The following is a 17892-nucleotide window of genomic DNA, read 5'->3' as shown; positions in this document are numbered from 1 at the left end:
TATCAGGGCTGGCCATCTCCACTGACCAAATAAACATAATCATTGTCAAATCTCGCCTTCTTTTTTGAGTGAGGAGTGCAGAAAAACCTAATCCATCCTCTCGGGAGTCGTAACTTGGGCCTGGTCTAAAAGCTCTTTTAACATCAGGAAGAACATTGAGACCCAAATCTTTTAAAGGCCAATGAGAAAGTCATAAGAATTTTTTTTTTTAAACTAATCAGTAATAAGGACTCCCTACTCTAAATTCAAGATCAGTACTCCAAAAATGCTGGCAACACTCACCATAAGGAATGACATTTATTCAGTGTTTCCCAGTGAAGTAAAATTAAATGGCAACAGATCTGCTTCCTTTGATTTAACAAAAAGAAAGAAGCAAAGAAGGAGGGAAGAAAGGGAGAGAGGGAGGAAGAAGAAAGGAAGAGAGGAAGGTAATGAATTAAAAATGTAGCAGTTACATAAGAATCTGAAATAGCAAAGATGGAAAACAGTTTGAAAACAGCATGGTGATTTTTGGAGTGTATTTTCCTGTCTCCCTCATGGATGAAGAGGCTGATGAATAGTCTATGCCAGACATACAGCACTTAGAATGTGAGGAAGGCACACATTATGCCCTTCCTGAGTTACGTGGTTCAATTCCACGTTGGTAAACATTTCACCTATTCTAAAATCTAATCCACAGTATTAAACTTACTGCGTTAACTATGGTTCTATTTAAACCAGATCAAATAAGAGGCAGGGTTTCCCTAAATAAGCTAGGCCTAATAAACTAAATACACCTGCCCCAACTTCTATCACCTCTGTCATCTATCTGCCGGGAGAGACTCAGAGTCATCAGAACACTCTTTCCCAAGGTTTGCTGGTCACAACTCCTAGACCTAATATGTCCCAAAATATAATCTTCCCCATGACCTAATATGTACCAAAGTATAATCTGTTTTGGAAAAGCTCTTCCTCCATTCCATGTAGGTATATTTGTTTCCCCAACTACTCTACTATAGACAGAAAGCTTTCTGAGGACAAAAAGGCTGCCTTTAATATTTTGCAGGTATATTCCCAAAGGGACTAGGGTAGCATTCTGCATATAATGGTCACTCACTGAATTTAAACTGGATGCTGGTGGAACAACGAACTTCACTTTATATCTCCTTACTCATCCTGCTCTTTTGTGGCCACTGAGCAAACTCAATCATCAAAAGGATATTCAAATTGAGATTCCATCGACAAACTAAGTTTTCCCATTTGGAACAGAGGGTTGGCCTGCTACAGACCCAGCTCTCTCTGAGGACCTCCTACATAAGTTCTTTCTTGTATAATTTAAGAGCTTACTTCCCCTCCCCCCCTCTAAATTATTTGTAGATAGATAACCTGAGTACTCATCTTTTTTCACACAGCACTACATACACCACATACAGTGCTTAGCTCATAGTAGGAACTCAGATATTGACCAATTCACTATTATTAGCTTTCAAATCATGACTTCAGGAGGAACGTGGGAAGTGGGGAAGGATCCGCTCATGAAACCCTAACCTTGGCTTAGCTTCCCTAACTCATCACAACAGACTCTGTCTAAGCTTAATGAATATTAGACCATAACAGACGTACATGTTCAGGGATCAAGACTGAATTTATGCAACATGCCTTTTTTTTTTTTTTTTGCAACATGCCTTTTTGTTGAAGTTTTCCTTTTACTGATTAAACTGTTGCACTTTTTTTTTTTTGGCCTCTAAACAATGGTTTCATTTGTGAATTCAAGTTCTTAATGGACTAAATTCGTTAAATGTTTTAACATTTACCATCTCTTCCAAAAAGAGGAAAAGAAATTGGCTTTCAGTGTGGCAAAGCATATTGTGTATTTAAATATTTAAATGGGAGAATGGGAGTAGGAAGAAATATTTTAATCCATCCCAAGGGCATGGGATTCTTTCTCCACATTTCAACACTGTAAGAATTTAAGACAGACTCTAGACTTTCTACCACACGGAAGGTACTCAACACATTGATTACTGACATTGTTATCAATATTCTGCAGGTGATAATATGGCACCTAAAATCCCCTATGCCTTTACCTTTTTACCCTACAATACCTCTCCATCTATATAAACTTCATGTTGGCTGAGGGTCATGGCATATCTGCCCAGGGGAGACCTGGTTCATTGCTGATTCTCAATAAAAGGTGTATTGGCTTGTTCATTTCTTAGGCTCATTTTTAAAAAGCCAATATAAACAACCTCCCCTTTGTTTCTGAATTTCAATTTGTTCCAAAAATTTTTAGAGTAGTAGCCAAGTCTAAGTTACTGTACATGTTCTTAACAAAATCTAAAGAAATATGTGGGAGTTAATCCATGTTAGAATTTTAAGGAGGAATTATCAGTAAACCAGGGGAAATTTCACAGGATAGATAGAATTTGGGATAGGACGGAGGGGCACCAGTGCACATAGAGGCATTATTAAATAATTGTTTAAAAGATATTCTTAATATGACCTCTGAAACCCAAGGAATTAGAACACAGAAGATAACAAACTGGTTTTTAAAACTACCCCTCCCTCTCTTAACTTTAGGATTATTATACTACTGCAAGACTACCACTGGCTACACTTGGTGGCGGTCCCAGTAATCAATATAGTAGGTCGGTATGTAGAGTGATTATAAATACCCTGCAGGTTAGGGAGCACTAAATAAATACACCCTAGGCTTTTTCATTCAACAGTGATTATTCAATCATCTCTTCTGTTTCTAAATTCACGTAGTAGTTGTCCATCTTCTGATACTTATAACATCAACCTGCTTTAAAGAGAACTGTGTACATTTCTTATCTGTATTATTACTTTAGTTAGAATATTTGTATTCAATGCACCCCCGCGCCCACCGCCCCCCCCCCCCCAACAGGGCAACAACGCGAATGATAGCCCACTGCCAGGGCACTAGGCTTCCAATATGTTTTTGTTGAATCAATTATTTGCAATGCATGAGCAGGACGGCATTCTTACACACTAGCCTTACTTTATTATTTTTATACACTGACTTACATGACGACAAATTCACTTTCAGCTTCCCCTTTCCAGAAGCTAGTCTCTTATCTCCCTAGAGCGAGTATTCCCTGGTTCCGGTAACTGAGTTGGAATCAAACACAGGCGTTCTCAAGCTTTGCAATATGAAATACTAATGAGGAAGGCGCTAAGCCTTAAGGGTTTCTTATCTCCCTGCGTTAACCCACCGCTGAGAAGGGGGAATCAGGGAAGGACCACTGACCCAGCCGTTGGACCCTGTCCGCTTTCGCTCCTGCCACTTTGATCTTGCGCGTCTGCCTAATCAAGTTCATCTACTGCCGCGACTGCTCGGATTCAAAGAACAACATTAAATAGCTTGATTATCGGATGGTCATTTCCCTCTTCCCTCCACCCCTGATCTAATTTCCAAACACCAGTCTCTCGCCTCCCTCTCTAAACTTCCCATCAAAAGCGAATTAGTTCTTCCTTCTTACCCTCGTTTGATGTGCAAATGTCTTTCTCTTTGCACATTTTTCTCGTGGGGGCGGGGGGGAGGGGAAGAAGGGGGGAGGAATTGAACGAACTTAAAACCGAGGATCTCACCCCAAATCTGCAAACCGTGACTCTAAAGGGTTAATCAGCAACTTGCAAGGGCCACCTGGCCCTCTCGCTGAGACGTTTTGGTAGAGACTTTGAATTACTGATCTGGCTGTATTTAATACTGAATATTATTTGTGTGCACAACAAAAAATAGTACTGGCGTAAAGAAGAAAGGAGAAAAGCGGTTTTGCAGAGAATATCACAATGCCTGACTAAAAAGTATTTCAGATCTCAATGCTCCTACCCCTACTGCAAGGCAAGGGCACCCGAGTTCCTCCCACTTCCCGCATTTATTAAAGTTGGCTCCTCTAATGCTCACTGATTACCATCACCCCGAAGGTGAGCTGGGCAGGGGAACGACTGCGCAAGGGAGGGGCGGGGTGAAGAGTGTCAAAGGCTCCCCTTCATGTACACAAACACACCCCCTTCCAGCCCCTCCCAACGCTTTGAAATCCCAACCCGGCTTTGTTGTCTCCCCCCCGAGGGGCCGGAATGCTCACAGCCCACAGTATAAAGGCAGCCGCGGTGGCGGTGGCGGAGCAGAGCCCCGCAGTCAGGACTCTGGGACCGGTGGAGGCTCTCGGAACCCTGACTCCGCAGCTGCGCCAGCACAGCTTCGCGGGGACCAGGCTTGCAAAGCGACATTCCTCCTTTCTCTTTGTCTCCCTTGAGTCCTTCTGAGATGACGGCTCTGGGCACAGGGGGTGCTGCCCGGGTGTTCGTTACCCTAGTAGCTGCGGCTCTTTGCGGTCACCCTCTGTTCGGAGTCAGTGCCACCTTGAACTCGGTTCTTCTCAATTCCAACGCCATCAAGAACCTACCCCCACCGCTGGGCGGCGCTGCCGGGCACCCAGGCTTCGCAGTCAGCGCTGCTCCGGGAATTCTGTTGGAGGGCGGCAACAAGTACCAGACCATTGACAACTACCAGGTGAGAAGGGTCTTGGGGACCTGGGGACGCTGTAACCCTGAAGGGGTCTTATTGGGGGAGGAGGGCGTAGAACGTGCTGTGTGCAGTTCAAGGCCCATTTGGAAACTCTGCCTTTGGGAGCAGCGGCCGGCAGCAGCAGCTTTTGGAGGGGTGGACAGAAAGGGACCGTGATGAGTCCAGGAGTGTGGTACCTGGCTGCCCAGGTGCCTCACCCTCTCCTGGCCCCCTTCCCGCAGCCGTACCCGTGCGCCGAGGACGAGGAGTGCAGCACCGATGAGTACTGCGCGAGTTCCACCCGCGGAGCGGGTGCAGGCGCGCAAATCTGCCTCTCCTGCAGGAAGCGTCGAAAACGCTGCATGCGTCACGCTATGTGCTGCCCTGGGAATTACTGCAAAAATGGTGAGTCGGGTAGCTTCCTTTCGGACTCAAACCATCCCGCGCTTGTGCGCCTACAGTTGGGAGACAATGCTCTCAGCTTTGAGAACCCTGTGGCACCACCTGCAAATGGGAGTTCAGTGTGCGAGGTTCCCCTGAAATGTTTTCAGGTTAGTGTTTAACCAGGGAGCAAAGAGAAGTACAGAGAGGTATTGGAGCTCCTTATCTCCCTTTGTGCCCCTCGATTACTTAACACGACGTCTTACCTCAGAGTGGACCCTTCCATAAAAATTTGTCTAGAGAGAGTCTTGATACCATTTGAGAAAGAAGATGGGGAGGGAGGTGGAATTATACAGAGACCAAGGAAACCAGACTGGGCGTTTAGTTGCCTTTTCCATTTTTCTTATGGTGCTCTCACAGCTCTGCCAGACTAGCCTCTCCCTCAAGATCCCTGTTCAAACAGTTGTCAGTCAGAAGACAGAGTGATTTATCTGTGCTGGCCGTTCTTAAAGGAGATCTTGATGCCCTCACATCCTGGCTTCTCCATCCCTCTCTGCCTCTACCTCCTGCTACCTTAAAATAAGTACTCCTCCCCCCAACCACAGATCCACAAAAGTTTAATGTCTCAAAGAGGTAGACTCAGCCAAAGAAGTCTCCAGAAATAAACTTAAGGGTGGCGATCCTCCTTAGGACCCAGTAATACTCCGGGTGAACTAACTAAATCTCTGTAATACAGAAATTATACAGTAAAGTAACTGGTGGTAAAGAGTGTAATCTTCCAGGCAGCAGGCATTGCATTTGCTTAACTTAGTCTGGCAGTACCTATGTAGCACCAAGGGCAGAGAAGTTATTTTTAAAAACAATTTTTTAAGTGATTTTATTTTTCTTACCCCAAGGGTGATATTAAAATGGGCAGAAATTTCACTGCCACTACCGCACTTGGTGGGAAAGTATTTTAAGTGGCTAGATCGGGGATGTTACATGTGAGTGCACAGTGTACAGACTGATGCTTCTGTCCATCTGGGGAGTTTTGCCTTAACACTTGGAAGGAAGTTTGGCTCGTGTTTAAATTAACGTCACTACAGTGAGGTATCTCAGATTGGGGCAGGCATAACAGACTGCCACTGTCACAGCTATTAGCAGTAACAAGTAACAGCTCAGGAGTTAATCACTATCTCCTGTTTCCTTAGGAATATGTATGCCTTCTGATCACAATCATTTCAATCGAGGAGAAATTGAGGAAACCATTATTGAAAGCTTTGGTAATGATCACAGCACCTTGGATGGGTACTCCAGAAGAACTACACTGTCTTCAAAAATGTATCATACCAAAGGTAGGTTAAAGGATCTAAAGACTCATCCTTTTTTGTTAGCACATCAGAAGTGTCTTTCGGATCACCTTAATGAAATAACGCAGGCTTAGCAGTGACCATGTACTTTCCCTATTGTCTTCCTAGGACAAGAAGGTTCTGTCTGTCTCCGATCATCAGACTGTGCTACAGGGTTGTGTTGTGCTAGACATTTCTGGTCCAAGATCTGTAAACCTGTTCTCAAAGAAGGTCAAGTGTGCACCAAGCACAGGAGAAAAGGCTCTCACGGGCTGGAGATATTCCAGCGTTGTTACTGTGGAGAAGGTCTGTCTTGCCGGATACAGAAAGAGCACCATCAAGCCAGTAATTCTTCTAGGCTTCACACCTGTCAGAGACACTAAGCCAGCTGTCTGAACACAGTGGACTCCATTTACATAATATATGCTATGAAAACTGTTTGTGACTTCTGTGAGCTCAATCCTTAAGGATGTACAATTCTGTGGTTACAGTTAAGCATTCCAATAATACCTTCTGAAAATCTGGAGTGTAAGAGCTTTGTTTCTTTGTGGAACTCCCCTGTCATTGATTGCAGTAAATTACTGTGTTGTAAATTTTCAGTGTGGCACTTACCTGTAAATGCAACAAAACTTTTAATTATTTTTCTAAACGTGCTGCATTGTCTATTGTTCCTCTTGTTATGTAAATGTTTGTATACATTGTTATCTTGATTCTGATAAATACTCTATATTGAATTGAAATAAATACTTTCAGCCTATTCCATATTGAATTGAAATAAATACTTTCAGCTTATACTTGTTAAATGCAAAACCCTTTCCCCTTTTAATTCTAGAATCTAGAACGTAAGGAACTTTTGGAATGACAAGTGATAGGTATGTAAGATTTATCATGAAAATATTAGCTTATTTTCCAAAATGTACTCTCTCAGTGCTTAGATTATATTTATCTCTAGGCTGTGATAGTCCTTGAAATAAAATTTAACTTTTAATACCATGAAATATTACAAGTATAAATAAATTTTGGCAGTGTGATCTTAGAGGGCTGTTATGTGTGTGGTGTGTGTGTAAATACAGTTGACAAATACATGCAGATTTTGTACCAAATTAGTCAGTTTGAAGTATCTTAAATACTACTTCATGCCAGGAAGACTTGGTTCCAATTACTTTGATTTTTAAATAATTATTACCTAAAAATTACAAATCCTCTCTCATTTTGTTCTTTGTTTCTCTTGCTAGGTGAACTGAATATTTTAGTTTTTGCTCAACCAGAAATCTGTTCATTGGAAGAGGATAGGGGTATATTGTTTAAAAGAAAACCCATAGAAATGAAGTCTAAACTGGCTTTGTGTTTTCATTTGCCAACTTTGATACTGACAAATCTGATACTGGGGAAGGAGAGAGCAACTGTCCCAGTTTACACTTATTCTGTAATATTCAAACATCTACATCAAAACCACAAAATGCTGGGTTTAAGGGACTCCAGAGGACAGTGACTGATAAATTGTCTAAAAAGTTTCCTTAAATAACACAGATGTCCTAGAATGTTTGTTGTTTTTGTATTCCCGGAAGTGGTTCAATTTCAAGGAGTTTTGCCAACAGGACACAAGGGTTGGTTGGTTCTTCCCTGAGAAGGGAACTGGCAGGATGTCTGCTGTTACATTCCTTTTGTTTGGAAGTTTCGGCTTCCTCACCCTGGAAAAACTTTCTTTTTCTACATGTGCTAGTTTGCTGATGTGCCAGGAAGGCCAATTCTAAGGCCTGCCATCTCCAATAAAGCACAACAGAGGAGAGGAAACAGGAAACCCTTTCTTCGAAAAAAAGAAAGAAGGGCCTCTGTTTTAAGAGGGGAGAGGAGGAATCATTTAAAGGGCCTTGGCTATGGGATTCCTTCATTTATGCCGGAACTGGCCGTGGCCAGAGATGGTCCACCTCTGCACATCTTAGCACATCAGCCCTGGTTCTAGCCCTCCTTGCTCCCCATTGCATGATGCAGATGGGAGAATGAGAAACCAACCAAGGAGGGATGCCTCTTCTTCCTATCCAGCTGAGGACTTAGGAAGGGATATCAAAAAGAAATTCTGCACATTTATAAAGGTGAAAAAAGAATATAAAAAAAACCTGTAGTTACTTTATTAGCTAGTAATGGAGGCTGGAAGATGGAAGTCAGGTACAATACAAAATCAAAAGAGGATCATTTAAGGAATCTCAAACATTTTAGAGTTTGAGACATTTGGCTATACTGTAATTTAAAGAGTCATTATTGAGAGACATCTAAATTGTTGCCAGTGTTTTTGTTATAACAAATATTGTGCCATCAGTATAGATTTTGTGCGTGTGTTCATGTGCTGATATAGTTGGAGGATAAGATAATGACTCATTTTTGTAGGAAAACCCAAATTTAAAAAGCATGCTTGCTGTAGCTACTCATAAGGGGTGGCATGCGCAAAATGACAAGATGTCTGTTTATCACTGATCTAGTGATGATTAAACTCTTGCTAAATTGTGTCAAAGGAGGAAGAGGGAAGAGGTTTATCCTATCAATTTTACAGTAAATAGTAATCTGTGGCATTCAGTTAAAGGTAGACTTGTTAGGATTAATCTCCAAAATATACAAGCAGCTCATGCAGCTCAATATCAAAAAAACAACCCAATCCAAAAATGGGCAGAAGACCTAAATAGACGTTTCTCCAAAGAAGATATACAGATTGCCAACAAACACATGAAAGGATGCTCAACATCACTAATCATTAGAGCAATGCAAATCAAAACTACAATGAGGTATCACCTCACACCTGTCAGAATGGCCCTCATCAAAAAATCTACAAACAATAAAGCCTGGAGAGGGTGTGGAGAAAAGGGAACCCTCTTGCACTGTTGGTGGGAATGTAAGTTGATAAAGCCACTATGGAGAACAGTATGGAGGTTCCTCAAAAAACAAAAATAGAACTACCATACGACCCAGCAATCCCACTACTAGGCATATACTCTGAGAAAACCATAATTCAAAAAGAGTCATGTACCACAATGTTCATTGCAGCACTATTTACAGTAGGCAGGACATGGAAGCAACCTAAGTGCCCATCGACAGATGAATGGATAAAGAAGATGTGGCACATATATATAATGTAATATTACTCAGCCATAAAAAGAAATGAAATTGAGTTATTTGTAGTGAGGTGGATGGACCTAGAGTCTGTCATACAGAGTGAAGTAAGTCAGAAAGAGAAAAACAAATACCTTATGTTAACACATATATATATGGAATCTAAAAAAAAAAAAAACAGGTGGTTCTGAAGAACATAGGGGCAGGACAGGAATAAAGACGCAGACATAGAGAATGGACTTGAGGACACTGGAAGGGGGAAGGGTAAGCTGGGATGAAGTGAGAGAGTGGCATGGACATATATACACTACCAAATGTAAAATAGATAGCTAGTGGGAAGCAGCTGCATAGCACAGGGAGATCAGCTCGGTGCTTTGTGTCCACCTAGAGGAGTGGGATAGGGAGGGTGGGAGGGAGATGCAAGAGGGAGGAGATATGGAGATGTATGTATATGTATAGCTGATTCACTTTGTTATACAGCAGAAACTATCACACCATTGTAAAGCAATTATACTTCAATAAAGATGTTAAAAAAAGGTAGACTAATTCCTTTGATTTTAAAATAATTATTAAATAAAATTACAAACAAGTCATTTCCCCATCCCTTTTTTCTTGTTTTGCTAGGAGTTAAATATTTCAAATTTTGTTTAACCTGAAATCTATTGATAGGAATGAAGATGGGAATATATTGTTTAAAAGAAAAATACAGACATGCAGCCTAAATATGACTGTTCATATTTCAGCAGATCAAAACACTTTATGGACTTTTCCCATGGTAAATCAAATTGCATTAATTCAATCATGGAATTAGTAACATAATTATACAGTTAGAAATTGTATCAGTTTCAGTATTTCTATTGCATGGCCAAATTAGCACTCATTGCCACTTATGGAAATTTCAGGTAAAATCATTAAAATTTCCTTCACTTTCCTTCACTGACTGTAGCATCTATCACGTTACTGCCTTTTTTTTAGTCTCAAAGAGAAATGGATGATGCTACCATTAGGTCTGTAAAATGTGTTCCACTGAGTTCTATATTACAATTTTCATACTTTCTCAATTACTACTGAGTACAGTATCAAAATATAAAATAAATACATTATTTGTCTCCACACTGAAGAAACAGAAAATAAAGAATCTCCATAATTTAGGCATCTGATGTTTGTACAAATGTGTGTATATATGTGGGCCTTTATGTTTGTCCTAATGTTAACTGCTTAGAAACAGTCAAATCAATAATCAGAGACTACAATCTGGATAATGCTAGAGAATTTTAATTCAATTAACGTGTATTGAGCCTTTGGTATTCAATAGGTACTATCCTAACAACTGAAACAACGTACATAGTATGCTAACTTCAAGGAACTCACCATTTAGCAAGAGATGATAAACAACTATTAGTGCTGGGGGTTGGTTTAATATAGTGGTTTGAGACATAGCGCCTGGAATCAGATAGACTTGGCATGGAATCATGGCTCCCTCTGCTTCCACTAATGATGTTGGGCAAAAGATAGAACCTCATTAATAATATGGAGTGAATGCCAACTTCAGAGAGTTGATGTGAGAATAATGCATACATTATAATAACACTTAGCATTATGTATAGTTTATAGTAAGCACTCAATTTTAGGTCTTCACTATTGAAAAAACAATTAATGATAAGATATTGTATCATATATACGAATACCTAACAACAGATTAAAAGTAATTAAATCGGTCTATAGGTGCTCTGTTAAAGCTTCAGGGAAGCAATGGTATTTGAACTGTCTTCTTTTCAAGGCCCTTTTATTTCAAGGAAGAGAAATCATTTAAACTAGAGAAAGTAAAAAATGTTACATGGATTGGAATGCTACCTCTTACGAAAAATCAGTATGGAAACCATTCTGCAGACTGGCTTCATAGCTTGCTAATGATTTCTGCTGTACTGTAATTTGCACACATCTAAGGCTTGACAAAGTGGCATATATTCTGTCCCCAGTAAAAGTGACCTTCAGGTTCAGCTCTGCTCAGCAAACTGCTTAGCCTCTCAGCGACTATTCCAGATTCCTCGGCAAGCGTTTTGATTAGCGCAGCTTTGCTCAGGTGTTCACCTCTGGTGCACTTGGCTAGCTTGGTTACCCAGATCCTACAATACAAACATGGCTGACTATGTCCAGTCCACCTTTCATAGGAAGGAACTTTGGTAGTTCTATGAGGAGTGTGTAGGAACAGGCACCATGTGTCACATCTACCACACATACTTTTAAAGAATGAGAAGGAGCTCACAAAGAAAAGAAAGGGTATTGGAGGCAGAGGAAGCAATGTGAGCCAAATTACAAAGCTAAAAAAATTAAAATACATACCGTATTTTTTTAAAAGTGCAATGATCCCCTGTGGCTAGAGTGTGGGGTACCTGGGAGAAGCATGACTTTGCTGATTTTTTTTTTTAATTTGTTATAAAGGAAAGAAGTAAAAACTCTTCATTTTCAGCAACAGTTACCAAATTAGGTGAAAGTGGAGCTGAAGATGATATGCTCGAGACATACATTGTCTCAAAAGATTACTAGACTGTCTTTGCAAGTCGTGGTGATTATTTTGCCAAAAAAAGTTACAAAATAAGGATACTATTACTTCATTTCCAGCACGAGTTGTTATATTACATGGAGTTGAAGGCAAAGGAATTATATTTGACGGCTTCCCTGATGGCGCAGTGGTTGAGAATCTGCCTGCCAATGCAGGGGACACGGGTTCAAGCCCTGGTCTGGGAAGATCCCACATGCCGCGGAGCAACTAGGCCCGTGAGCCACAATTGCTGAGCCTGCGCGTCTGGAGCCTGTGCTCCGCAACAAGAGAGGCCGCAATAGTGAGAGGCCCGCACACCGCGATGAAGAGTGGCCCCCACTTGCCGCAACTAGAGAAAGCCCTCGCACAGAAACAAAGACCCAACACAGCCATAAATAAATAAATAAATAAATAAATAAATAAATAAATAAATAAATAAATAAATAAATAAATAAATAAATAAATAAATAAATAAATAAATAAATAAATAAATAAATAAATAAATAAATAAATAAATAAATAAAATTAAAACAAAAAAAAAGAAATTATATTTGAGACAATTCTGTTTTTGACTGATGATGTAATTAATACAGCTTTCACAAATCATGGATTTTTTTTTTTTTGCCAAAGAAGTTATAAATTAAAATCATGACAGTCTCTATTATAAACGTAAAATTACATTTGAAGGCCAGTGATAATCGACCCCCTCCAGTTATAAACTATTAAACAAATTCTAATAAGAGAGTAAAATTGGCAGAAGACATGAAGCATGTCTGAGCATGATAACACCATGTTACATTTCACAGTCTTTCACACTAACTTTATCCTGATGAGCAAAATTTACTTTTTAAAAGAGTGATACTTTTGTAACATTTCAAATAACTGTGAGACTCTGAAGTTCAAATTAAAAGGAGATGGTAATAATTAGTCTCGGCAGAGGGGCAGGAAACAGGACACTCATCACCACTGGTAGGAACTGCAACTGGCTTTACCTTTCTGAAAGGCAATTTGGCAAGTGTTTTTAAAATCTGAAAATTCTTTGATGCAGCATTTTAATCTCCAGAAATTTTAAGAACAGAATCATGAGTGTATACAAAAATTCATCTGCAGTGACATAATAGCACAAATTAAAAATGAATTGTATCCAACGAGAGAACTGTTCAGATAATTATGATATGTCCCCAAAATATTCTGCAATCATCAAACTTATCTGGAGAAATGTTCATAATCTGTGCTGACTTACTTCCTATGGTTCTTTGAGAGGAGAGAAAGAATCTCATCTCCCATTGTCCTGAATGAATTAAGAGAATTATTGTTGACAGACACAATGGACCCAAAATTTCTGCTCTGAATTAAGTCTAAAAAAAAAAGAATCAGATCACCATTTCCAACAAAATGTTCATAAATGTTCATTATCTGGAGAAATGTTCATTCTTCATGTGAGAATGTTTTAAAAAATCATATTACAGAACATATATAGTATTATCAGAGTTACATCAGATATGTTAGTCTAGATGGTCATATCAGGAAGATAGGATTGTGAGAACTATTTAACCATTCTTTTTAACCATTTCCATTTTTCTATAACAATCAGGCAAGATATTACTATTAGCAGAAAATCTAAACTAAAACTTGCGTTCTCCTCATAAACTTTTGGACATATTAGGCAAATATCTTAATGAACCTAATTCTGATTAAGGAAGTTACTGGCAGTGCAGAGTTTCTCCTTCCTGAATTTCCCAGAAAATACAGAAAAGAATATCCTCCCCTTAATGACCAAATTCTTTTCCTTTCAAGGAATACTGACTGGGAGAACCTTATCTGGTACAGAGAAGAAACCAAGTATTTGTTGAATGAAGGAATAATGAATAAAAGAGAAATAGGAATATTTGTACAAATTTCAGTAAAATTATAAACAAAACATACTAAAATACTTTAAAGGATCCAAAAGAAGGAACGGGAAATAGGCAAAAGGAAAAAAAAAAAAGTCGCAATTCTGTTATAATAAACTGTTTTCTATGATCTTTCATCTTTATATTTGTTAACCAATAGATATTGTGATAGACTGTTTGATATGGTACATAAATCACACAAATACATAAACTACCAAAGCGGGACATGGCCTTTAGTTTAGACATCTTTATTGGTAAGAAAAATCTCACCTTCCTCTTCCTGACAATTTAGTTGTCCTCTCAGACAGCTTGGCTTTTAATCTTACAGGCAGGGGGACTGGATTTTATAACTATCCTAAACAGAGAGCTAGAGACAACAAAGAAGATGGAAATTCTTTATTCAGGGATCTCTGCACATTTCACAGTTTTATTACCAGTCTTGATTATCTTTTTGATCAAGTGGGACGGACTAAGTGCTATGTCTGACACTCAGTCAGCATATTGCAGAACACGTTTAAAACAAATAAAAAAGCCAGAACTTCCACTTTTCTAAGGATGGGTCACCGTTTGGCAAAATTCAGAAACTGGCCAATGGTTTTCTTATATTAACACTTCATTCAGCAACTTTCTCCTTGTCGCTCACATCATCTCTGTCCCTTTAAGAAGCCCTATTCCTATCTCCATAGTTTTCATCCATCCCTTCTCATCTATTCCCTTACTCTTTCCCTAAGACTCTCAATGTCTTATTTGTATTTTCCATTCTGATTACCTAACTTTTTTTTGCAGCTGCATCCTCCCAGACCTTTCCTTTCAGACCTTGTGTCTGAAACTGCAATCTATTCACCAAACCAGTTTTCCTTTCCTCCTAAGCACGTTTCCCAGCCTTCTTTGCAGCCACGTGACTGACCTTGGCCAAGGGGATGTTTGCCTGGAGACACTGCACTGGCTTCTCCTCCATCTGCGGATCTCTGGGGACATAATGTCAGCCTTGCAATTCAGTGGAAGAGCCACTCTCGGCCTGCATTTCTAAACAGTAGCAGGAGCAAATTCCCCTGCCCCCATCCTCCACTTGCATGAACAAGAAATAAACTTTGGGGGCTTCCCTGGTGGCGCAGTGGTTAAGAATCTGCCTGCCAATGCAGCGGACACGGGTTCGAGCCCTGGTCTGGGAAGATCCCACATGCCGCGGAGCAACTAAGCCCGTGAGCCACAACTACTGAGCCTGCGTGTCTGGAGCCTGTGCTCTGCAACGGGAGAGGCCGCGACAGTGAGAGGCCCGCGCACCGCGATGAGGAGTGACCCCTGCTCGCCGCAACTGGAGAAAGTCCTCGCACAAAAACGAAGACCTAACACAGCCAAAAATAAATAAATAAATAAATTTATTTAAAAAAAAGAAAAAAGAAATAAACTTTGTGATATGCCACTGAGATTTAGGGGTTTTTGTTTTACTTTAATACGCAGTTTTACCTTTCTCCTTCCTTCCCTTTGTTCTCCAAAACGCTACCATTCTGTCATTGGTCTGATAAACGATAAGTGCATGAAATTGTGGGGGTGCAAAGGAACCCATATTGTTACCATTTATATGAGAATGTGAAAGCATGCACCGTTGTGCTTGACCAGCAGTAGGAATTCAATTAATATTTTTACTTTTTCATAACTGGGGACTGTACAAATAAAACCTCCTCCCAACTAAGCAATACAACTGGCAGGAAATGATCACGATAGCAACTTTTGAGAGCATCTTTCAGGTTCCAAAAACTAACTTAAATGTTCCACATATATTTATTTCATTCTCACAGTACCTCTATGAGGGAGGTATGTTTATTACTCCTATTTTAAAGATGAGGAAACAGAAATTAAGAAAGCTTAAGGTGTTGACCTGAGGTCATGAAGCTACTGAGTTACAGTCAGAATTTGAAATCAGAAAGTCTGCTCCAAACTTTAGGCTCTTAACCACTACCAATAGGGCTGGGTATTCAACCATCTAAAGTTTCTGTATCCCATAAGTTATTTAATAGTATATTTAAAATAGGCTAAAGATTTATCTGGTGACTTGGAAAATGCAGTACCTCAAGTTTCTGAATTGAAAAACTTTTTTGAAATTCTATTTAAAGATATATTTGAATGTAATAACCTATATGGTCTTTCTTGTGTGTTTAAATGAAAGAAAAAAGGAGTCAAAGGTTAAACTAATAAAACTGTAAAACTGCTTTAAAGTTAAAAATTATAATCTTTCTTGATTAGAGAAATAGTTTAATGAATTACCAGAAAAGTTTAGTCACTGTTAGATTTTTATGCTATTTCTCCCATCTAAGAGAATGCTTTCTACACGGTAATATAACTATATTATGGTAAAAATCCTTGCATTTAAGTCCAGTTTCAAATCACCTACACACAATGTGTACTATTTCACAAATGTTGTTCTTGCATTCTGTTTATAGTTGCTTTTCCTTTAAGTCCATCCTTCAAATTATACCTTGTGTGGTGATAGCAAATGATAACCATAAATGTAGTTATTAACAGATGAGGGCTGAGTGGTTTCAACTTCCAGAAGAAGAAAAAATCTGGTATAATTATATCATGGATTCATCGTAAAGAGCTAAAAATAGCACACGCGCGCGCACACACACACACACACAAATACCTAAGTTCAGTGTTTCTTAAGTGATTGTTTTTCTTAGAGCACAAAATTGATGAACTCACAACTTTGAGGTAGAACTTGGAGTCAGGGTTGAATTTTTGCATAGCTTTAGGTCTTAGGATAGTGCCTGACACAAGTACGAGAGTAATAAGTGGTTGTTCTTCTACAAGTGTGCATTGACTCCAATGTGGAAGAATTTTCCGTGTGTCCTTGTATGAAAACTATTTCAGCCCACTTGTTAATTCAGGATGCTATAATTACATCATGATGGTGTTGTGTCTTGTGCCATCAGGAAGGGATTTTCCAAGCCAGTTTAGATTCAATTAGAAGTCAAGGTATTGAATTTTAGCCCTATATATGCTGATTACATTTCAAAAGGGATGATCATTTTATAGCTTTCTTATGTAAGTGGTTTCTAAACTCAGCTCACCATCTGAAACACCTGAGATTTTTTTTTTTTTTTTTAAACTTTGGGGTTTTTTAATTTATTTATTTATGGCTGTGTTGAGTCTTCGTTTCTGTGCGAGGGCTTTCTCTAGTTGCAGCAAGTGGGGTCCACTCTTCATTGCGGTGCGCGGGCCTCTCACTATCGCGGCCTCTCTTGTTGCCGAGCACAGGCTCCAGATGCGCAGGCTCAGTAATTGTGGCTCACGGGCCTAGTTGCTCCGCGGTATGTGGGATCTTCCCAGACCAGGGCTCGAACCCGTGTCCCCTGCCTTGGCAGGCAGATTCTCAACCACTGCGCCACCAGGGAAGCCCTGAGATATTTTTAAAACTACAGATAACTGGGCCCCTTACAAGAGCTACTGAATCAAAATCTCTTGGGATTAGATCTATGCATATTTAAAGCTCTTTCATTGATTGATATTGTACATCTAATTTTGGAACCCACTGCTACATGTCCTTTAATCAAAATTACTTTGAACAGAATAACCATGTGGAAAGAAAGTAGCTATTGGTTGAGCACTCATACACCAGTATTTGAGCTTGGGTATTATATCATTTCATGTGATTCATTCAGCAACCCTAGCAGCTGTATATACATGTTCACTATATCAACAAGGCAATGAGACAAGGAGATGCTGAGAGGTAAACTGATGTCCTTAACGTCACACAGCTAGGAAGTGGCAGAGTGATGACTGAGAGCTGGATGCTTATGGTCCCAAAGCCCACTTTATGTCAATGGTGATAAAAATGCTAAATTTTTTTTCTTTTTTTTTTTTAAGTGTTAGAGTTAACTTTGTACGTTTGCAGACACTCCTTTGAGAAAACTCATTTTTACTGAATTTCAAACTTGGATGAGAGAAACAAACACACAAAAATGAAAACCCTTCACTGGAGTCACCCCCACTTTCTTGTAATACCAATTTTGTCTCATGAAGTCCCAGCTTCCTTCTCAGGGAAGCCTTCCTTGACCCACCATTTATTACAGGCCAAGTCAGATGTTTCATGTTCTCTCATAAGTTCTTTTGCATAGCTCTTACAACAATGCTAAT

At 39.6% G+C, this 17892-nt stretch overlaps 1 protein-coding gene across 1 annotated transcript; it reads left to right on the top strand.

Moving 5' to 3' along the window:
• Positions 1 to 4120: 4120 nt before the first annotated feature.
• Positions 4121 to 7169, top strand: DKK1 (dickkopf WNT signaling pathway inhibitor 1). Its single transcript, XM_068548950.1, has 4 exons — positions 4121 to 4516; positions 4753 to 4915; positions 6082 to 6225; positions 6349 to 7169. Exons 1-4 carry the CDS (start codon positions 4271 to 4273, stop codon positions 6600 to 6602), a joined length of 807 nt encoding a protein of 268 aa, XP_068405051.1. The 5' UTR covers positions 4121 to 4270; the 3' UTR covers positions 6603 to 7169.
• Positions 7170 to 17892: the final 10723 nt, after the last annotated feature.

Source organism: Eschrichtius robustus, chromosome 7 (assembly GCF_028021215.1).
Source record: "Eschrichtius robustus isolate mEscRob2 chromosome 7, mEscRob2.pri, whole genome shotgun sequence".
In the NCBI taxonomy this organism is placed as follows: Eukaryota; Metazoa; Chordata; class Mammalia; order Artiodactyla; family Eschrichtiidae; genus Eschrichtius; species Eschrichtius robustus.
This window is presented reverse-complemented; position numbering and strand designations above follow the sequence as displayed.